The 24,741-nt window shown below is 34.2% G+C and overlaps 1 protein-coding gene across 1 annotated transcript in view; it reads right to left on the reverse strand.

Moving 5' to 3' along the window:
• Nucleotides 1–24,741, reverse strand: part of FAF1 (Fas (TNFRSF6) associated factor 1) — a 305,387-nt gene that overhangs the window by 264,720 nt on the left and 15,926 nt on the right. Inside the window, exon 2 of the mRNA XM_004678989.2 lies at nt 8,797–8,865. Coding sequence (XP_004679046.1) covers nt 8,797–8,865 — 69 coding nt within the window. The remainder of the gene's footprint in view (nt 1–8,796; nt 8,866–24,741) is intronic.

A 24,741-nucleotide genomic window follows, 5' to 3' on the forward strand; every position in this document is an offset into this window, starting at 1 on the left:
TATAAAAAATGGACAACATGTAAAACCACCTGGGCAATTTCAGCACAGAGAAGGAAACTGTGCTAGAATAAAAACATAGTAAGTAATGGAGATGAAGAATGTCTTCAACAGGTTTATTAGGGAATTGACACAATCAAGGAAAGAATCGATGAACTTGAAGATAGGTCTACAGAAAGTACTCAAGTGAAAAATCATAGAAAGAAAAGATAAAGGCAAAGAAAACAGCATACAAGAGCTTTAAAACAAAATCAAACTATATGATATATGCATAGAAACACAGGAGAAGAGAAAGAAAAAAAATCAGTATTTACAAAACAATTAGAGAAAGCTGACAGTTGCACAACATTGTGACTACACTAAACACCACTGAACTATATACTTGACAACAGTAACAGTCATATGAATTTAGTCATAATGGGGGAAAAAAACTCTTCAAGACCACAGATACAAGAATACCAGACTACAAATGCTACACACGCAATCCCTCCCTCTCCATTCCCTCACACACATACCCTTTTAGGCAGAGTATATTCACTTGCTTTACTAAAAAACAAACAGAAAATTTTGAAGACAACGGGAAGAGAGGAAAATGTTGAGTTCATACAGAGGGACTAAATATAAGAATGGGAACATATTCTCGCCGGCTACCATGCAAGCCAGATAATAACCAGATAAATTCATATGACTGTTACTGTTTTTGACTATAAAAACTACTGAATTCTAGAATTACATCTCTGTTGTGGCATTAAGGAGAAGATAAATTTACTGGTTTAGAAAATGGAAGTGCAACATGTTGGTAATAATGTGGCAACATATTGATATAAGGGTTATTCAAATCTCAAAGAACTGTTGTACAGCTACTAGCTGCAGTTAGTATTTACTTAAAAGTATGAAAATAAAGGAAAATCTTGTTCCAAAGAGAGAAGACCAGAAGGGGGAGCTCACACCCAGGTGCCAAGGGTAGCAGCTCACATAACCAAAAGTAAGAAGGGAGGTTCCTCCTATCCCCAACAGCCACTGCTTGGGACCAATGAAACACTGCCACAGCTATGAACTCTTATTAAATTCTCCACCAATGAATTTCTGCTCAAAACAACCCTTTCCCAATTTACTCCTAAAACCTAATAAAAGTGGGCCTTCCCAGCTGCCTGTAGCTCACTACCCCTTACTATTTCTGAGTAAGTTTCCTTTGCTTTAAAATAATTGGCTTTTTTGAGTTTTACAGAGGTATCACAAAATGCATTTCTCAGGTATATCTATGAATTAAAAGTGTACACTTATCAATAAAGTCTTTCCTATACTCCATATAGAAAAGTCACTTTAATCTCTTAACTGTTACTATACATGCTCTTTAAATGTGTGTGTATACTCTTCTATATGTTGGGGTATAAAAAAGAGGAAGAAAATAGCAAAGCCTAAATTTTAAAAGAACAGTTCCACAATAACATATACAAAGCTTCTGAGATAACAGTCCCCACCAAAAGAAGATGCTATTGGTGATGGAATGGAAAAGACTTCAGATAAACCAAAAGGAAAGAATAAAATCTAGATAGTCAGCAAGGCTGGAAAAAAAAATCCATGGAAAAACTTTAACACTACAGTGTGGTAGTAGGAATACATAAGGCAAGTTTGGGATTATAGGTTAATTTGATATATGAAATCATACATACTATTTAGAGTTATGGAAGCTCATTTATGATAAGGCACAGTTAAATGGTAAAGGACTTTCAACATCAATCCAAGAAATATGGCCCAAATTAAGAGACATTAAAAGAACTCCACTTTACAGTTTCCTATAATTGAAATGGATAGAGACAGTATAGAGTTAACCTTTGACTACGTTGGTCTCAGAAGAACTATGGAACTATGCTTACCATTATTTCCATGTAGAGAGATTTAAAGCTTGACTATGTTTGTTTATTTTTAATCATATAGCAAATAGGTATTGGAGGAAATCCAAGTACAGAGATAAAGAAATATTACATGAGTATACCAAAAATATCTTTTAAAATATATATAACAGCAAATTAAACAAAAGACAAACTGAACAACAAAATCCAAAATTACATTAAGAGAATAAAGTTGCTGAGAGTCGATCTTAAGCACTTTCACCTCAAAAAAAGTTTTAAAAATGAGAACCTGTGAAAATGTAAATAGGACATATAAATATCTGTATGTAAACATTTTAATTAACATTTTACTTAACTACAGAAGTATAACAAAATATTCAATCATATTAGTATTAATTACTATGTGACTATTAAGAAAAGCCAGATTTTTTTCTCAGTATAAATATAAAAATTGTAAAATCAGGAATTTTAACTGCTTTATTACTTGTTCTTGTCCCATCACAAACTGAAATGTTAGCTGATCTTTGAAATCATCAGGAGGAACTGTAAATCATCACATTTAGAGGTGTGCTAAGCCATCCAACTTTGTTGCAATGATTTTGTTTAAAATGTGTTTAGTAATAGAAATGTTAGTTAAATATTCAAGCAAGGCAATTTATTGAAAAGAGTCTATATTAAAAATCAAGATAACTTGCAGTTTCCTTCACAGTAACTTCTCTTTTGTCACAGCAAGGATCTGTGCAAATATAAGCCAGTCTCTGATGGCCATTGATGAAAGGCCAAACTCAAAGTCTGGCTTTTTTCTGATGACAACAGAAACTCATTATGTCACTGGTTAGACTAGTTCATTCATAAAACCGCAGGTGTTCATAACACTATGTAGAGTAGAAAAGCAGTGCATATTCCAGAAACTCTATAGCTACATCTTAAAGAGGGTAGTAAGAGAAAATGGTCTAAGGAATTTTAGGATAAGCACTAAGATACTATTTTTCTTCAAAAGTGAAAATGAAAATATCTCAAAACACCTACGTGCATCTAAATGAGACAGATTTATGTACATGATAATTTTCCTTGGATTTCACTCTTCAGTGTTTATAAACTATTGTTTATGTTAGTACAAAAGTATCTCTAAAGAATTAAAACTCAGTAATGATCTAGGGATAGGCTGATTTGTTTCATTTTGCCTTAATTTGGAACATGTAGTTAAAGATAAATCCAAGCACTGAATGGTCTTTTTCAACACTACAGTTATGTAAGCTCACATACAAACCAGCAAACCAGTTGAGTGCAAAGTTCAAAAATCAGTTGGCTAAGAGCACAGAGTATTTAAAATGTAGTATAGTTAGATGTGATACTGTGATTCATAAACAATGTATTTGGTCTTTTTCCATTTCTGGCCCAAACTTTAGTAATTTCCTAACAAATATATGCAACACAAGTATCTTTTCATGTTAATGAGGTTACTTTTGGACTCCACCTAAGGGTGGGGGCTGATTAAGAGGATACCATTACCAGCCATGTGATTAAGAGGATACAATTTTCATTCCACACAAACATACATACACCTCCAGAGAATGAAGAGGAATTGGAAGCTCAATCAACTCACAATAGTTGATGATTTAATCAATTGTACCTATGTAATGAAGCCTCCATAAAAGCTTTAAAAGGACAGTGCTATTTCAGACTGGTGAACATGTAAACGTTCAAGAAGAGCGGGGTGTCTAGAAAGGACATTAGCATTCCCCAACCTTTTCTCATACCTTGTCCTATGCATCTCTTCCAAAGGGCTGTTTCACTTTTTCTTTTATTTTAATTAGTTGTCAATGTTCAATTTGAATGTAGGGATAGATTAAGCAGATATAATATGTCTTCATTCATCACTTTTTTGACATTTCATTTTATTTTTTTATTTGATCATTTTCCCCTACCATCACAACTTAACACACATGCTGCCCTTTGGACTTTCCCCCCAATCTTGGCTTCAGAAACCTCAGTTATCAATGTCTTCTAGTTTATAATTATTTTTGCTTCATCAGTTAATCGACTTTATTCCTTTATAATATTTATATATGTAAAATCATCAAGTATTTGTCTTTATCTTTCTGACTTCACTTTACATAATCCCCTCATTTCTTATGCTTTGCTACAAATTGTAACATTTCATTTTCTCTTATAGCTGAATAGTATTCCACTCTGCGACTATACCACATCTTCCTGATCCAATTCTCTATCAGTGGACACTTAGGTAGCTTCCAATCCCTTGTTATTGTAAATAATGCTGCAATAAAACATCATAAAGCATGTTAATTTTTTAAATTCATTACTTTGGTTCTTCAGATAGATTCCCAAAAAACTGCTGGATCATAAAGTATTTCCAATGTTAAGTTTTTAAGGTAAGTCCAAACCACTTTCTAAAATGGCTGCATGAGGAGTAGCTCTCCCACCCACCTGACTCAAACATCTGCCACATATCAGGAGGGTTGAACTCTAGGTACTCTCAGACAGTAACCAACCAGTACTATGTTGCCCAATTTTTGTCTCTACCCCTTACTCACTCCAATACTCCAGCTATCCAAATAGGTGCAGAAGCATTGATATAGAAAACAAGAGATCTCAAGGATCCCTGGTAAACAACCTAGGATTACACCCTCAAACCTATAAATATATTGTAAAAAACATTCACCAGAACAAAAGAGAAAGCTCCCTGTCTTGATCCATTAATAATTAAAAATGAGAAAGCAGAAGAACATACAACAAATGATGGAATAAGAGAATAAAAAATCTAAGAAATCTCTATCCAGGAGTACTGCAAAACAGTTCAGTATGCTTACTGAATTAAGATAAATAATAGATAAAGAAAACATGAAAATGCATCAAATGAAATTGGTAAACTTAAAAAATACCATAACTGAACTAAAAATACAATAAAGGGTCTCACTAGTAGACAAACACAAGTAGCTGACAAAATCAGTGAGAATGAATGGAGGTGGCAGAAAACACACAAATAGAAGTCAGCAAAGAAAAAAATTTTAAGAGAACAAAAAAAAGAGCCCTTTGGGATATGTTAGCTAGAATATTCAAATCATGAGGGATCCCAAAAGGAGCTGATAGAGACAAGCATAGAAAATTTATTTAAAGAAATAATAGCTGAAAACCTTCCTAACTAGGGAAAGGAACCAGATAATATGATCCAAAGGACAAAAAGGTTCCAAATAAAATAATATGAAACACACACCCCATGATCCATTATAAGCAAGCTGCTAAAAACAGGGGACAATGAAAGGATATTAAAAAGCATCCAGGGAAAGACCTACTAGACTACCCAAGGACATCTTGGCGGAAGCCTTGCAGGCAAAAAGGGAATGGCAAAAAATATTCAACAAAGAAAAGGCTATCCAACCTTCAGTCATTCAAGACTGAAAGAAAGTCAAGGAGCTTTAAGAATCAAAAGAATACATCACCACTGATTGAGTAGAAGAGGATCAGGGTTGTAAGGATTCACCAGAGACATAGTGAGAAACAGAACAGACAGATTTATTGAAATAGACTGCAAAGGGGAGCAGTAGCAATACATGAGAGGTCTACTGTGGCCTATGTGGGTTAACTCCCTGTTTGAGGATAGAACTCAGACATAACAGTGATAGCACTGAGATTTAACCCCTATACCACAAGGGAGGCTCCACCATCAACTTTTCTTGAACTCATCCCAATTCCATATCTTCATATATCACTCACATCCATGTCTACTTGTCTAGAAAATGTGCTCAAAAGCACTGAAGGAGACATCTAACTGATCTAAACATGTTCAAAAATTATGCCAACTGTTGTATAAGGCTCATAAAATAAGACAAAGATAAACACAGTTTAGAAGCAAAATATAATGCATAGGCAAAATATAGGAAACATCATATAAAAAGCTCCATAATCCTAATGAAAACATTAAACTAATAATGAATTGTTCAAAATATAAGTTTCAGTGTCTAAAAAAATTACAATGTAAATGCTGCATTAGAAAAGGAGAAATGAGAAAAATTACAAAACAACATAGTTATACAGCTCAGCAAATCTTTACTATGGATAAAAATGGATGATTTGCAGAGAAAAATAAGCAAGGACATATACTTCAAAAGAAAAACAAAGTTTAAGGTTGTGAAAAATAACCTTAAGCTTTTGCATGGGCCCAATATAGTGCTAGATTGTATTTCTGCAGAAATATAACATGACTTTTTTTAATCCAGGTGCTGTAACAATATTTTCCAAAAATCAAATAACTTAGAAATAGGTGGAGAGCATCTGTAATATTCAATTATTTAGTACTATCTGAGAAAGCCCTCCTTTGGCAATATTATAGATAGAATGGATTGAAAAAATATCCAGAACCAACCAATTTTTCAGCTTTCAAAATGAACAATAATAAGAATCAGGTAAGGAAAGAAGTTATATCCACCCTGCTCATGGTAACGGTCACATCAAAGACATGTAATTTGTTACCCTCAGACCACAAACATTCTCTCAACAATACCATACAAAAGTGTCTTGGTGGGAATTTTTAATCTCAACCAATAATTTGCATCAACCTTTACAAAAGATACCCTAAAAATATACAAACTGAATAAAGCAATGTAGCCACTACTGTAAAAGAAGTTTCAAGGCAAGGAATCTGAGACATCACTTCAAATAATTGCTCTACCTTCTCCTCCCTGATCATGGCTACTTAACCTCTACCATGCATTGTTAAGGAATCCATACCATACAATGGTATGGATTCAGTCAGGCCATACGTATTGGTAAATTTTAACAAGAAGCCAGAACATGTAAAGATAAAGAATGTCTAGTTTAATGAAATATATACACTCTCAAAAAGTATAAATTTGGTAGAAATTTAAATTAGTGCAACTGTAGAAGGCAACTAAACTGTAAATGTCCAAAATCATAAAAACATGTATGCAAATAAAATTATTCAATCAAAAATTCAATTATGAAGTGAATTCATTCTATTTCTTCTAGGAAAATAATAGGTCATGCATGCATAAGAATGTTCTCTAAGTAATATGTAAAGTAGTAAAATATTGCAAATCTCATGTCTAATAGCATATGAGTGACTAGTAGAATGCTATCCACACCATAAATGTTAAACATTATAAACAATCCCTTTATTTGTATAGAAAAACATTCAAAATAGGTTGAATGAAAAATGTAGAATACAAAACAGTAGGCATAGAACAGTCTCTTTTCTATAAAAAAAATTTTTTTACCTAATTATTAAGAGAAAATACCCTTTAATAATATACTTACAGGGGCTCTCCCTGGTGGCGCAACGGATTGGAACGCCGCACTGTAAAGCTAAGCCAAACCATGGCTGCTTCAGTGCGAGTTAGATCTGGTCCCAGAGGTGATACACATGGTACCACAGACCTTTCCTGCCTCACCCGCTGCTGCCCTCAGCAGTGTACTTTGTCAATCTACCTGTTCTACTACCCACTCTGTCTCTGGCGAATCCTCTCATAGCCCCTGAACCTGTGGCCTATACCCCAGTTCTGTATGCATAAATAAATAAAATATTTTTTAAAAAATAATAATATACTAACAAATGTTAAGCAATTACTATCTTTAAATAATGAATTTAATAGTGACTATTACTTTATTCTTTGTAAATTTCTACACCTTCTTAGTTCATTACAATGAGCATTATTAACGTTGTAAACTGAAAATAAAACTTAAAGTAAAAGTTTTATCTGAGAAAAAAATTAATAGTATTTTTACTACACAAAACACACAGGTAATTGACAGTTGATTATGTCAGTTCATATGAACTTAAATATACTACATATTAATTTAAGCTCTGTAAACACACTGATTTCAGCTCTGTAAGTACACATAAAATTTTAATTTTCAAAACTCAGCACTTTTTCAAATTGTAATTTAGACTTTTTCAGTATTTCAAAGACATTAAGAGTCATCTGTGTCATTCCAACAAACCAATACTCTCCAATACTTTGCAATGCTATAAATCACAATTTTGTGAATGTGTAGTGCTATGCTGGGCCTTGCTTTTGAATTACTATCTCCCAATACCCCCACCCTCAAATTAAACCACTTCTATAATAAACTGTTTGAAGCTCATAAGGAAAACCACAGCAGAATGCCACTTCTGTAACAGCCCTAGAAAAAAGTAATCATCATTGAGGGCCACAGGAAGTAAGGCGGAAATATCAAACTGAGTTATTCAGACATTCTGACAAGCCTGACTTTTCTCTCCTTCCAAGAATCTTTATCACAATACTCTAGGAAATATGACCCTTAATATAAAGTAAGATAAGAAAACAACTTGAAACTTGATTCTACTACCTAGGAATTCATAATAATCTAGTACTTGAATACCAAATTTAATATGAACTCCATTTAAAGACATGACATTTAGATTTTATTCATTCAGATTAGTTATAGAAGGGCTATAGTATACTGACCATTAGTAAGGAATATTAATGACATTCAAGAATTCATATAATGTGATTACTGATCAGATAAAAAAAAGTACTTCAAATAATTCAGACAGAAAAACAAACATTGTATGCCTCATTTACACATGAATATAGAAAAAAAGCTGAACTCATAGATCCAAAAGTAGACTGGTGGTTACTATGCAATAGGGGAAAGAAATAGGGGTCAAGGATGTTAATGACTAAACACTGTTCAAGGTAGAACTAGGCAGTCATAGATGAATTAAATGACTATAGTTAACAATACTGTATTGTTATTTGAAAGTTGCTAAGAGAGTAGATCTTAAAAGTTCTCATAAAAAAATAATCTATATAAGATGGATTTTTCAACTATTACGATAATCACTTAATATACAAACATATCAAATCATCACTCTGTAAACCTTAAACAATACTAAAGGTCAATCATATCTCAATAAAGCAGGAAAAAAGAAAGAAGTACTTACCACTAAATCCCAATTATTTTGTTCAAGCAATGTAATAGCTTCATCAATGTTTTCAATGCCAGTACATGCCTAGAAACAAAGTAAATAATAATTTTAGATAGAATTTTGGGAGGGGGGAGATTAGTCTAAAAAGATGCATAATGTAATTTAAATTTGCAAGGTATCTAAATAATGCCTCCCTCTGTGATTATTTTGCACATTATGGTTTGAAAACATTATGGTTTAATGATATAGTAAATTTACACTACAAGAAATAAAAACTAGTAAAGTAATAAAAGTATGTTTAAAAGCTTTGAAACCCAGTATGAATTTTAGATCCCTAATTGCTTATAAAAACTTTTATTAAAAAGTTACTAATAGACAACCATATGTTTAAAAAATGAACTTCAGGCCCTCCCTGGTGGCGCAGCGGGTTAAAGCACAGCACTGAGAGTCTGGAGCCGCTTCCGCATGAGTTCGATTCCCGCCTGCCCCGGAGGTGACCACATGGCGAGCCAGACCTCTCCTGACCCGCCCGCTGCTCCCCTCAGCAGTGTACTTCGTCCATCTGCCTGTTCTGCTCCCCACTCTGTCTCTGGTGAAGCCTCTCGCCGCCCCTGAGCCTCTGGCCTGTACCCCAGTTCTGTATGCACAAATAAATAAATCTTTAAAAAAAAAAAAAATGAACTTCAATACCTATCTCTCACCTATCCAGAAATTAAGTAAGTATAGGAACAAGATTCCTGATGCTGAAATTAGGAAGGAAATAACTAAAACCTGCTGGGGATAGCATTTCTGAAATATGACTAGAAGGTTGTATGTGGTCCATGGTCATTTTTGCTAGCTACAAGCAGGGTTTAGGTTCACAACAGGGATTGATTACAAGCACCACAATGGAATTTGGGTGCATAAGGAAAATTGAAGTCTAGATACCATAAAAAAAATCACAACAACAAACAACTAAGACAACACTTAAAAAAGACAATCTTCATTTCACAATAAATGAAAAGACAGATAAACCAAATGGTCCAACATACTAATAAAAAACTGCTAAGAGAAATTAAGATAGTGCAGAAGTTTCATAAGAAGTGAAGGGGAAAATTACAGGGTGTGCAAAGTGAGCCAAAAGTAGAAAATATAAGAAAACACAAGCAAAAATAAAATACTTCCTCAAAGACATAAACACTTTTCCCTGTGGGGGGAAAAATGGATTTAGTTCCAAGAGCCCATCCTTGCACAAAAACACCCCAAAACTGAACAAAAACTATCAGAATCAAATTTGTCAGAACTTTGGAAAATAGTTAGGGGTTTACATCAATCAAGCAAATGCTGAAACAAGAAAAAGGTGACTTTTTAAAAGTTTGCAAGTTGTATGGCATTTTTTATTTCTCCATTCTTGTTTCAGTAGCAATCTTAAAAGACACTTACTAGCTCATATTCCAATGGTTGAACCCTGGTCCCTTGTTCCATTAGAGCAGACAAGTGGTTACACAAAGGACACTCTTCAAAAACACTTTAAAGCAAATGAAAAGCTGACTGCTACCATGCCCCAATATTCAGGAACAAAATATTACAGTTGGAAGCAAATAACAGGCATGCCAAAGCACTGGAGGAAAAGGTGCAAACAAGTTTCATTGGGAAATTAGGGCACTATAAAAAGCACTTTGGTTATTTGGAAAGCTATGCACATAACTAAGACAAAACACCTGCTCAGAAAAGAACTGAGAAAAATACTAGTTCATCTCTAGGCTTAGCACAAGGAGAAAGTGAAGGCAGAGTTGAAAACAGCCTTGATAAAATAAACACTAGCTTGCCCCCAACACATAGTCAATGTGCAAAAACTGGGAAAGAATTTTTCTTACTTCTCTTTATTCTCTCTTTTCTTTTGCTTTTAGCTCCAGATGTTCAAGAAAAATCTATTAACAGCAGTAGATCTCAGTTTAAAAAAAAACAGTCTATACTAAAAGTTTGTACCTCACATCCCCCCAAAATTATGTTTAATACAGAATGATGGTATGTGGCAGTGGGGATTTGGAAGGCAATTCAACTTAGCTAAGGTCATAAAGGTAGAACCCACATCACAATATTAATGCCCCCTATAAGAAGAGATGACACAGAGCTTGCCCACGCTCTTTTGCTATGTAAAACTAAAATGAGAAGATAGCCATCTATAAGTAAAACTAAAATGAGAAGATAGCCATCTGTAAGTCAGAAGGAGTTCTTATCAGAAACCATCTATGCTGTCACCCTAATATCAGAATTACAGCTCCAGCATTGTGAGAAAATAAATAACATACTAAAATAATTTAGAAAAGTCACTAAACAAACAGAAAACTAACAGCCAAATAAAGCAACAAAAGCAAACTATGAAGAAGGAAAGAATATGAGTTTCAGAGTTATAGTCTAATATTTAAAATTTTCACTTTCTAAAAATAATTGGGAACTACATATAGAAAAAAGAATATGGTTCACTCAAAGGAGAAATTAACAGAAACTTTCTATAAGGATGAAAATATATCAGACTTATACTAGATGACTTCCAGTTACCATTTTAAATATACTCAAAGAGTTTAAAGAAAATAAGCATCAAAAGCTAAGCCAAACCAGGAGGGTGATGTGGCAACAAGAAAAATATGTCAATAAAGAGACAAAAATTATTTTTAAAGGAACTAAAAGTAGGGCCTCCTGGTGGTATAGGGGTTAAGTATCAGCACTATGAAGCTATCTGCTGCACCAGTTCAATCCCCAGCCAGGGAGCTGACCCACATAACGCAGCAGATATCTCCTGCCTTACTGGCTCCCTCAGCAGTGTATTTCAGTAGATCCACCTGCTCTGCTCCCCACTGTCTCTAGTGAAATCTATCACTCTCCCTGCAACCGGACCTCTGGCCTACACCCAAGTTCATGTATGCCTTATTAAATAAAATAAATGTTTTTTTTTTTAAGAACCAAAAGTAAACTCTGAAATTTAAAAGTACAATAAAATAACTTAAATGAAAAATAGATTAGAGGGTTTCAATAGTAATTTTGAGCAGGGAGAAGAAACAAAGAACACTGGTAATGATAACAGCATCAGTAAATAAACAGCCCATATTTTTGTATATTTAGTTTGTAACTCCTCTGCTCTGCTTTTCCATGTATTATTGTACATTTAGTTTGTAACTCCCGTTTTTCCATTTGTGTTAGTAGACAAATGCATAAATCCATAATTATAAATGTATGTTAATGGGCACAAAATGTATAAAGGTGCAAGCTGTAATAACAACAACATAATAGGGGAGGAAAGGTGCTACTATATGAGAGCTGAATCACTATATACTACTGATGACAGTATTAATTTTAAAAAATTACTTGCAACACCTAGGGTAACCTCTCAGAAAAGAACTAAAGAATGACACAGAACAAGACACAAAAGCATAAAATGTCAAAAATAAATAAGCACAAAAGAAAGTAGTAATGAAGGAACTAAAGGGGAGAAAAGATATGACACATAAAACAAACAGTGAAAGGGCAGAACTAAATGGTTACTTATCAGTAATGATTTTTGGAGTAAATGTACTAAGATCTCCAATTAAAAGACAGAGGTCAGCAGAATGGATAAAAAAAATCATGATCCAACAATATGCTGTATTCATGAGATCACTTCATATCGAAAAATTCAAATGGAAAGTGAAGGATGGGGAAAATGTAATTAGTAACCAAAAAAAGAGAATGAACTTCTTTAAGTCTAAACTTGTTATAAGAAAATAAGAAGGCATTATATAAAAAGATAAAAAGGACAATTTATCAGTCAATAAGCTATAAAAATGACATACATATACACACCTAGTAACAAATTCTTCAAAACACATAAAAGGAAAAAAAAATGACAAAATTGAAGTGAGAAACTTATACAAAATAGGTGAAGATGCCAATGCCCTATTTTCAATAAAGTCGACTGGAAAAAGAAATAGAGCACTTGAAAAAAACCTATAAACCAGCTAGATATATCATTGGCAAGTTCCCTGAAGGTGGGAAAGAGTGAACATGCCCCAACAAATACCACACAGACATTGATATGGCCTTGGCAAGCACTCTAAGGTACACAAGAGCAGACCAGCCCAAACAGACCCACCACAGACATTAGCATAGCCTCAAAAAACTCTGAAAAAGAGCCTGAGTGCAAACTCATGATAGCAGACTTACTCCAATCATATGAGCAAACTCAGTGAGCTCCAAGAAGTGGACTGAGGCTGGACCCACCATAGCAGACCCACTGCAGACAGTACCCCACCTCAGTCACTGAAGATTCAAGTTGCTCAGGTGCTCCCTAACATACAGTACCATGTACCAAAAAGTATAAGCTCTACATGCTTAATTTTTAGAAGGCATATAATGGAGAGATGAAACGCCACAACAACTAGCAATAAAAGTCCTCAAGTCAATATTACACCATAGAAATGAATCTCCAGAACTCAATAACAAAGATATCCTATCAGGTGCAGAGCCCAAAATTGTCATGATGAAGAAAATCAAAGAAATGGCAGAAAATGCAGAAAAGATATGATACTTAGAAAAAGAAATAACTGTCCTGGGAAATAAAATTAATGAACAAAATATCACCACAAATACTTTAAATAAGAAAATAATGAAGATGCAAGATGCAAAAAGATCAACAGCGGAAATAAAATTCTACAGAAAGCTATGGAAATATAATACATCAAATGGAAAATCAAATCAGTAACCTTGAAGATGATAATATATAAAAAATCCAAGTGGAAGAAGAGAGATACATTTAAAAAATAATAGAGAATTATCCAAGTCCATGAGGAAAAGAAATATGAAAATAATGGATAGCCCTGTGGGAGGAGAGATAAGGAACCAAAGAAATAATAGAGGAAAAATACCAAAACCAGGATGAACTAAATATATGTATCTATGAATCTAAAAGAACACCACAGCACCTAAACAGAATGAGACCTATACCAAGGTACATAAGAATGAAACTTCCAAGAGAACAAGACAAAGAAAGAATACTGAAGTTGTTTGGAGGAAGAAGCTGTAATAACAACAACATAATAGGGGAGGAAAGAGTCCTATAAGAGTCCTGACCAGACTTCTCTGAAGAAACACTATGGGCAAAGAATGGAATGTCATTATCAAAAAATAAATAAAATAAAAAATTAAAAAAATGCCAGCCATGAATATTCTATTCATAAAAAATAAATAAAATAAAAAATAAAAAAAATTATTCTATTCATAAAAAATAAATAAAATAAAAAATAAAAAAATGCCAGCCATGAATATTCTATTCTGCAAGGCTCTCCTGCAGATATGAGGATGAAAAAAAAAAAAAAGACCTTCTCAAACAGCAGCTAAAGGAGTTTGCAAACACTAGGCTTTCTCTCAAAGAAACATTGAAAGAAGCTCTTGTATATGCACCAAAATAAAAGAACATACATAGGGCCCTCCCTGGTGGTGCAGCAGGTTAAAGCACAGCACTTAAGAAGCTAAAGCCACTTCAGCATGAGTTAGATCCCTACCCCAGAGGTGATCCACATAGCATGGCAGACCTCTCCTGACCTGCCCGCTGCTCCCCTCAGCAATGTACTTCATGGATCTGCCTTTTCTGCTCCCCACTGTGTCTCTGATGAATCCTCTCACCACCCTGCACCTCTGGCCTGTACCCGAATTCTGTATGCATAAATAAATCTTAAAAAAAAAAAAAGAACATACATAAAGATCTAAACATGGAAAAAAACACAAAATTAAGGACAAAATAACAGCTGACTTTTATATATCAGTAACTGCTCTAAATGTAAACAGACTGAACTCATTAATTTAAAGACAGCAAGTCTGGTTGGATTAGGAAACTAAGCCGACTTTTTGCTGTCTCTAGGGAACACACCTGAGCTCCAAAGATAAACAGGCTCTGAGTAATGGGTTGGAAATCAATCTTACAAATTAACAACAAGCAGAAGATAGGAAGAGCCATACTTATATCAGACAAGAAATCCAGCTTAAAAAAGATAACAAGCAATAAGGACAGAAACTACATAATGGTTATGGAAACAAAACATCAGGAGGACATAACACCCTTCAATGTACATTTACCAAATGAAGGAACATAAAAATATATGAGGCAATTGCTATCAAATCTGAAAATAGACATTGGGATAAACTCATTTGGGGAAGGGTAATTCAATATCCTGCTTTCACCAATGAACAGATCAACTAGACAGACAATATGTAAGAACACTATAGCCTTAAACAAAGACTGGACTACATGGGCTTGAGAGACATTTATAGGATACTTCATCCTAAAAAAGCAGAATGCACTTTTTTTCCAAGCACTCATGGCACTTTCTCCAGGACTGATCACATACTGGGTGATAACACAAGTATAAACAAAATCATGAAGATTAAAATCATACCACATACCTTCTGACTAGAAAGGTATCAAACTAGAAATGAGTCACAAAAAGAAATCAGGAAAAACCTCTAGAATGTGGAGACAGACCAACAAACTACTAAATGACACAGGGCTGATGAGGAAATCAATGAATAAGTAAAAAAATTACCTAAACAAAAATCACAAGGACACAATCTTCCAGAACTTATGGTATACAACAAAATAATAAAAGGGAATTATACAGCAATACAGACTCACATCAAGAAACAAGAGCTCAAACCTATCTCTCACTTCAAGCAGCTAGAAGAACATAAAAACCAAAAACCAGCATAAGAAAAGAAATAATAAAAGTTAGAGCATAAATAAATGAAATAAAAATCAAAAAGACAATCAAAAGCTTACTGAAACACAAGCTGGTTCCTTAAAAAAAAAAAAAAAATATATATATATATATATATATATATATATATAAACCTGTACCTACGCTCACCAAGAGGGGAGATTCAAACTTGTTCAGAAACAAAAGAGAAGTTCCAAAAGACACTGCAGAAATTAGAGGTTAACAAAAGATTACCATGCACATTTGTATGTTAATAAGTTCAATAACTTAGAAGATATGGACAAATTTTTAAATATATAACCATCAGTGACTACACAAGGAAGAAACAGAAAACCTGAATGGGCCAAAATTAAGCAAGGAAATTGAAACAGTATTCAAGTTTCCCAAAAAACAAAAGTTCAGGAATAGATGGCTTTGTCATTTAAGCAAACAAAGAGCAAGAAGACAAAAAATTAAGAAACAATTTAAGAATTAAGAATCCCATTTAGAATTACACCAAAAAAATTAAATACCTAGGAATAAACATAACAATGGACAGGAAGGACATATAGAAAGAAAACTGTAAAACATTGTTAAAAGAAAAAGAAGGCAAAAAGAAATGGAAAGATATTCCCTGCTCATGAATTGGAATAATCAACATTGTCAAAATGGCCATCTTACCCAAAGCAATATACAATTCAGTATATACAAATTCAATGCAATACTTTCAATAGCGTTCTGTAAATAAATAGAAAAGACATTACTGAAATTTATATGGAACCACAAAAGAAAACAAATAGCCAAAATAATCCTGACCAAAAACAAGGAAGAATATTGATACCACACTCCCAGCTTCCAACTGTACTACAGAGCTATAATAATCAAAACAGTATGTTACTGGAACAAAATCAGATGCACAAAACAATGGGATAAAACTGATAATACAGAAATAAATCCATACCTATATGTGCATTAATCTATGAAAAAGGAGACAAGAGTAGCCATAGAGAAAGGAAAATCTTTTTAATGGTCTTGGGGAAACTGAACATTCACATGCAAAAGAATGAAACTAGAATACTATCACACACCACACACAAAAATCCACTCAAAATTAGTAAGACTTGACTGTAAGCTCTGAAACAATAAAATAAATAGGAAAAGCATAGGCCTTAAAGATGTATTTGTGGATTCATCTTCAGTAGCAGGGAAAAGAAAAAAGAATATAAAAAATATGGGGCCCTTGCTGATGGCACAACAGGTTAAAGTGCAACATTATGCAGCAATCCACAACCACTGCAGCATGAGTTCAATTCCTGGCTAGGGAGGTGAAACACATGACGTGGCAGACCTCTCCTGATGCTTTCACTACTACCTTCAGCAGTGTATTTCAATCATTCTGCCTGTTCTACCCTCTACTCTTTCTCTGGTGAATCCTTTTACCCACCACATCTCTGGCCTGTACCCCAGCTCCCACATGCAAATAAATCTTTAAAATAAAATATGGCCCCTCCCTGGTGGCGCAGCGGGTTAAAGCATTGCACTAAGAAGCTAAAGCCACTTCAGCATGAGTTTGATCCCCGCCCTGGAGGTGACCCACATGGTGCAGCAAACCTCTCCTGACCCACCCACTGCTCCACTCAGCAGTATACTTTGTCGATCTGTCTGTTCTGCTCCCCACTCTATCTCTGGTGAATCCTCTAGTAGCCCCTGCACCTCTGGCTTGTTCCCCAGTTCTGTATGCATAAATAAATAAATCTTTAAAATAAATAAATTAATTAAATAGCTAAAATAAATTTATGGACTCTATTCTGCTACACTAATCTGCATGTCTAATCTTATGCCAATAAGAACATTATAGTTTTACTTGAAAATAAATGTACTTCAACTTTGTTTTTCAAAATTGTTTTGGTTATTTTATTTAAGGACTTTTAATCTCCAGATAAATTTAGAATCAGTTTTTCAATTTCTAAACCAAAAAAGTTAAAAGCTGGCTAAGATTTAAATTGGGATTGCAATAACTGTAATTTAAGAATTGATAACAACATTAAGACTTCTGATGCACGAAAATATTGTCCATTTAAGTTTTATTTTCTCCAAAATATTTACCTTGCACATTTACTTAATTTACATGTAAGTAGTACTATTTTTATGCAACCGTGAACAGTATTTTTAATTTTCTTATATGGCTGGTATACAATTCATTTTGTATAATAAGTGTATAGTGATTGGTTACTACAGTAGTTTTCTTTAGCATCCATACACTTTTAACCGCACAGTACCATGTCATGTAAGAATAGAAATAAGATTTTTCTTCTTCCTTTTCAAGTAAAATTACGGTTAACGTAATGACAACAGATACCCCTGCTTTTATCCTATCTTAGAGGGGAAGCATTCACTCTCACCCTAACTATAATACCAACTGTTGACTACCACAGACACACTTTATCAGGTCAAAGTTTTGTCTGTGTCTGATTTGGCTATCAGTGTAATGTTGGCCTTACAGAAAGAATACGCCCACTTCTCCATCTACATTCCTAAAGAATCTGTACAGAACTTGTATCCAAACTGCACAAAAACATTTTAAGGAAACTACAGACTAAAATTTTTATAAATATAGATTAGAAAATCCTAAAAGTATTTTATATGGTATCCAGAAATACAGGAAGATAGTAATTCATGACTAAATAGTCTATATGAGAAATGAAAGCTGCATCATCACTTTTTTTTTTAAGATTTTTTTTTTTTTATTCACATAGAACTGGAGTACAGGCCAGAGATGCGGAGGGTGAGAGGATTCACCAGAGACAGAGCAGGGAGCAGAACAGGCAGATCGACGAAGTACACTGCTGAGGGGAGCTGCGGGCGGGTCAGGAGAGTTCTGCCTCGCCATGTGGGGCTCCTCGGGGCAGACGGGATTCAAACTCATGCGGAAGTGGCTTAAGCTTCTCGGTGCAGCACTTTAACCGGCTGCGCCACCAGGGAGGGCCCTGCATCATCACTTTTAATGAGTTTGTATCAGCCTTCCTGGACCACTTTTGCTGCATCCCATAAATTCTGATAGTTTATAACCTCATTTCTATTAAACTGAGGGTTATTTTTTAAATTTCTGCTTATATTTCTTCTTTAATCCAATAGCTATGAAACAGAATAAATGCTGTTTACTCTATGTATTTAAGATTTTTTTTCCAGGTTTTTTTTTAACAGTTGATTTTTAATTCTAGATATTAGACTAAGGAATAATACTTGGTATGATTTCAGTCATCATAATTTTACTGACATTTCTTTCATTTTTAATTCATTTTTATGGGTTATAAGACAGACCTTCTGTTTCTTGATAAATTGGCTTGATACCAACTTATAAAGTAGTTGAATATAATCCTTTATATTTTAGCCAGGACCTATAGTATATTATTTCACAGACCAATGCCTCTACACCTGCTCAAATGACCCGGGCACTGGTGCTAGTAGGAGTAATCACTAGGAACCAGAGTAAACATGGTTATGCTATTATTGTTCTTTTTAACATCATTAGTCTAGTTACAACAACCTACACAGATGTGTCCACTGACAACATGTACTAAGAAAATAAATCATGTCTCTGCCATTTCCCAAAATAAGCTGTCGGATGATCCTACACTGATGCAATCTACCCACAAGTTCATAAATGCTACTAAGTGCCAAAGAGTGCCATGGTACAGGTACATGCACATTTTGTCAAGCAGCAACTGCTATTAGGAAATACTATTAGTTGCTGACACAGCTTCAGTTTCCTTCACTTTAAAAACTTTTCTTAAAATGTGTTTTTCTTTTAAAAAAAATAACATTGAAAATGTAGAAACCACACCAGAACTGAATTCGGATAACCTACCTTTCATATAAACACATCCATCATAAAAATTTGCATGTAAGAATGCATGCAACAACACACTTAATTCACAGAAATGAACCAGGTTTTATTAGGAGGTTGAGAGACTTAATTCTTGAAGTGCTTTAAATATTCTAAACTGAATTTTTTTAAGATAAACACATATACTTCAATCACCTATTACAGCACTTTTCACATAATCACATGACAGACTGTTCATGTGTCTCCATCTCCTGTTAGACAGTAAATACCCTAAGTACAAAGATCACTATCACAGTGTTATAACACCAGTAAGTAGAACACAGTAGAACCCTCAATTAATACTTATTGAAAGGATAAGTGGATAGATAAATTTCTTTTTAAAGATTTATTTATGCATACAGAACTGGGATATAGGACAGAGGTGCAGGGATAGTGAGAGGATTCACCAGAGTGGGGAGTAGAACAGGCCCACTGATAAAGTACACTGCTGAGGGGAGCAGTGGGCAGGTCAGGAGAGGTCTGCCACACCGTATGGGTCACCTCCCTGGCTAAGAATGGGGGATTCGAATTCGTGCTAAAGTGGCTTTAGCTTCATAGTGCTGTGCTTTTAACCCACCACCAGGGAGGACCAGACAGATGAATTTTGAGCAAATACACTTCTCATACAATGTTCAAGCATTTTAGATAAATTTAGAAAATGCTAAAAGATAACTTGCATTTTAAGACTTTAATGTATAAAGTCTTGCATATATGAAATCCTGAAAACACCTCCTTTCCTTATCTTGTATGATACTTTGTAACAAGCACTTTTCACTTACTTCTATTCCGCACTAAACTATTACTTGCTGCTTAGTGTAACTTAGAAAATGGTGAGGCCCTTAAACTTAATGCCAGCTATTGACTTTCATCACACCAATTTTATTACTTGTGTTGTTTACTTTGTGAATATTATACCAGATAAATAATAATTTTGCTGAGATGAGGATCTGTATCATGTTCACAGCTTAACAGATCTCAAGAACAAGTGACCTATCTAGTAAGTAAGCTCTATAGAGAGTCCAAAACTCAACAGCGTTGTGTACTTGTACTGTGCGCTCTTTGTGATTGGCACAGAAAATATAGTTCTTCTGAAATGGTAAAAACTGTGTCTATTTAAAAAATAGCCTCAAAATGAATGTTAACTTTTATAATTTATGATGTAAGTAAATAAAAAGTAAACTGATGTCTAATAAATTAATATGAAAGTCAATGTATAGAGAATATTAAAGATCTATACCCAAAAAAAAAAGGTTATTTGGCCAGGCATCCTGAAGGCTAACAAGAGTAAGCCTATATATAGTAAGCCTATATATATTGATTATATATTATATTTTATATTTTATTATTTAAAAAAAAGAAATGCATCTTAGGAAATAATATCAATAATATCTCATGATATACAAAAATACCTAATATGCTTTTGGAATTAAAACAAAAAAAGATATTTCAGAAGTCATGTAATTTATGTGCAAGAAAGAAAAAAGTGTGTGCTCAAAAAGTACTATTTAATTTCTGACTTAAGTAATAATATTTTATTCTGGACTGTTGTCCAGGATAATAATGAAACTTAAACATAAATTTTGCAAGTTTTATGAGTGCAATAAATTGAAATATTCAAGTCGATAAAACTGAATGGATTAACATCTATCCCTCCAAAAAGAGAAACATTTAGAAAATTTTACATACCATTTATACTATTCTTTTCATAGCAAAAACCAGAGAATGAGGAGTTTACACGCTCCTTTTATATCCACAAGAGGGAGCAAACATTTAACACATCTTTCTGGAATTTCTTACACACTAATTTTCAGAGAAGAATGTGTAGAAAGAGATGTAGAAGGCAAAAGAAATGTGAGGAGAAACTAATGTGGAGCAAATTCCTAGGGAGACTGTTAAAAAAAGGTAGAAGAGGGCCCTCCCTGGTGGCACAACCAGTTAAAGCACCGCATTATGAAGCTATTGCAAGCCACTGCAGCACAAGATTGATCCCCTGCCAGGAAGGTGACCCACATGGCACAATTGACCTCTCCTGACCTGCCTGCTATTCCCCCCAGAGGTGTTTTTGAGTATATCTGCCTGTTCTGCTCCCAAAACTGTCTCTGATGAATCCTTTCATCCCCCACACCTCTGGCCTGTACCCCAGTTCTGTATAAATAAATCTTTTTTTTTTAAGGCAGGTAAAAGGAGGGAAGTTAACAAACATAATGTTCTCCACTTAATTTAAGAAATTTAAATATTAAATTCAGTATGAAGGAGATTACCTGGTCATGTAGTATTTTAAGTTTACTACCCACTAACTATGTCAAAATTATAAAGTGAATGCATTAATTGTAATGTGCAAAGCTAGTAGAGAAACCAATCTACTCTACTCCAAAATTCTTTTGGAATCATGTTCACTCTTGAACTCTTCCTTTGAGGTGCTCCATTTAACAAGCAAATCCATCAGAAAGAAAGTAACCAAGAGTGGTAGAAAGAAATGGTAAATTAGGACTCAGATAATAAGTTAAAGATAGGATAGTTGTCTTTACATGACATAGAAAGAATTTTGTCTAGGTCTAGAGTAAAAATCAGTTAAGTTACAAAGAGGTAAACTTTTACTAGTTTTATCACTGATAGCTGCCTTATGATGAAGTGATATACTAATTACCTAGTATGATCACTGGGGAAAAAAAATGTTGAGAGTGAAAATATGAAAAAAGACTGTGTCATGTAATATATCCTTCTCCATTCCTCACATCTTCAATCACAATACATATGAAGCCATTCAAATGAATGTTTGCTATATTCTAAATACATATTTACAGGTTTTAAGCTAAAAGAATTAAAGAAAGCGCTACTACGGCCCTCCCTGGTGGTGCAGGGAGTTAAAGCACTGCACTAAGAAGCTGAAAGCACTTCAGCATGAGCTCGATTCCCGCCTGCCCCTGAGGTGACCACATGGCGTGGCAGACCTCTCCTGACCCTCCCGCTGCTCCCCTCAGCAGTGTACTTCGTCAATCTGCCTGTTCTGCTCCCCACTCTGTCTCTGGTGAAGTCTTTCACCACCCCTGAGTCTCTGGCCTGTACTCCAGTTCTGTATGCACAAATAAATAAATCTTAAAAAAAAAAAAAAAGACAGTGTTACTACAATAATATTACCAAACCTCCACAACATTCTCATCCTTTTTATCTCACTTATCTGACCACAAAACCAACTTAAAGAGAAAGATTTCTGAGTAAATGCCTTGAAGGAAAACTAGCCACATCCCACCTGAGATTACTAAAGCAATGGTGGAAAAACATCCTAGATCTATGATGCTGCAATTTCATATTTCCCCTTCTGGGTACCAAATAACAGCTGCAATTTTGAGATACCCCCTGACCCCAGAAGGCAGATGCTTATAGTTACCTCCATAAAGTTCTCCTAAAAATTCAAGACTACACATAGAACTGAGTCTAGGACCCAGTTATCCCTGCCCTTTCATTCAAGTCACTCTAAGTCAGTGAATGTTCAGGACCCATCCCCTAGAAATACCAAGGCTCTGCTATAACCGCCCACACTCTCTCTCTCTCTCTCTCTAACACACACACACACACACACACACAACATGCTTTTTTTTTTTAAATAATCAAAATTCTCTAGTAGACATTCAAGGAAAGAATGTAGTTGTTTCTTGGCATATTAAATGTTTATTTTAACAAATTAAATTAGTCCAGGATTATAGATAGGATTTATGATCTAAACAGAATCATCCATCTTAACAAAAATATTATTTTAGCAAAATGCACATTTTAACTTTATATACTCTACACACATGTGTATAAGTAAAAAATATTAGTAGCTTATAAGCAGTACTCCATTATTAACATCATATTTAAATATTACCATTACATGCTCTTGGGACAATAACAGCAGAATAAAAACTAAAAAGTCACTGCAAAAACAGATTGTGTCCATACACACAGAAAATGACACATCATGTAACTAGCTTTTTCTTTATTCCTAATACATCTGCTGTACCTTTCTAGGTTTCTGGTTTTATTTAAATGTTGTTTTGAAAAAGGAAAATGCTACTTGTACCTCTGCCAAAATAACACCTGTCTTCAACTTGTTATTGAAGTTACTCACTTTCAACAGTTGTTACTCAAATTAAGCTCATGAAGTTATTTCCCCTAAAAGTTCCTACCTTTTTTTGTTGGTTAGATAACTAATTAACATTAAGAAATCTTTGCTCCAAGAATACAGGAAAATATTTATCAATTATTTTGGTAAAATACTATGGTTACATAACATTACTCTGATTGCTACATTATTGCTTCCTTGCATAGTCTCATGGTCTATCTAACAGTCCACTAGATCATGAAGATATACCAAAGCTTATTATCCCACACAGTCATTTTTATTTTGGCAGAACATACTTTTGTACCTTTTATGAACTATTTCAAGAACAGAGATAACAATAAAATGAGCAGCTATGAACAGAAAACTCTCTCCAACAACTATCAAGTCACAGCCAACCTTGTTTCACTCCCCATCAAAGCTATCTCTAACTCCTCTCCCAGTTGTTCTGAAATAAATTCCAGTCATTGGATCATTTCACCCATATATATTTTAGTATATATGTCTACAATATAAGGATTCTATTTTTAAAAAATAACCCAACACGTGGAGTGGGGAATGGGATCAAAAATGGGGGGGGGGGGGAAGGGAGGGAAATGCACGGGACTATGGTGGTGGCACACTGGTGATTTGGTGATGGGAAACCTGCGGGAATTACAATCGAGATGGAAAAAAAAATGTGCAAAATGATGTAAAAATAAACTTTTGTAATAATTAAATTTTAAAAATTAGATATTATTTTGTTATACTACAATAAAAATAGGTAAGAATAAAAGGGAAAAAAATAATAACCCAACACATTGTCACAGAAAACAGAACCACTTAGAACACAGAACCACTTAATTTCATTAAATATTCAATTAATCAATGAAATCACTAAGAAATCACTAAGCAATGTTTTCCTCTTCCAAAACACAGTGTAGAATGTAGTTTAAAACAAACTTCAGATATATCAACTTGGGACCAGCTTGTCTTAACTAGAATAAGTCTATTAATATTGCCATGAAATTATTATATTCATGTCAAGTCCCCGAGATTCTGGGGGTATACCCAAAACTGACTACTCCCAGAGAAATTACTCTAGCAAAATTAGTTAGCATAGCCTTACTAATACAATACTTTACTGATACTGATAATGTGAAAATGAAGGAAAAGGAAAGAAAAAAAAAAACACCCAACAATCCCACTCCTAAGTATCCACCCAAAAGACACAAACACACTGATTGAAAAAGATACCTGCACCCCCATGTTTATTGCTGCTTTATTTACAA

The sequence above is a fragment of the Condylura cristata genome, unplaced genomic scaffold (assembly GCF_000260355.1).
Source record: "Condylura cristata isolate star-nosed mole 26May11 unplaced genomic scaffold, ConCri1.0 scaffold00008, whole genome shotgun sequence".
Taxonomy (NCBI): Eukaryota; Metazoa; Chordata; class Mammalia; order Eulipotyphla; family Talpidae; genus Condylura; species Condylura cristata.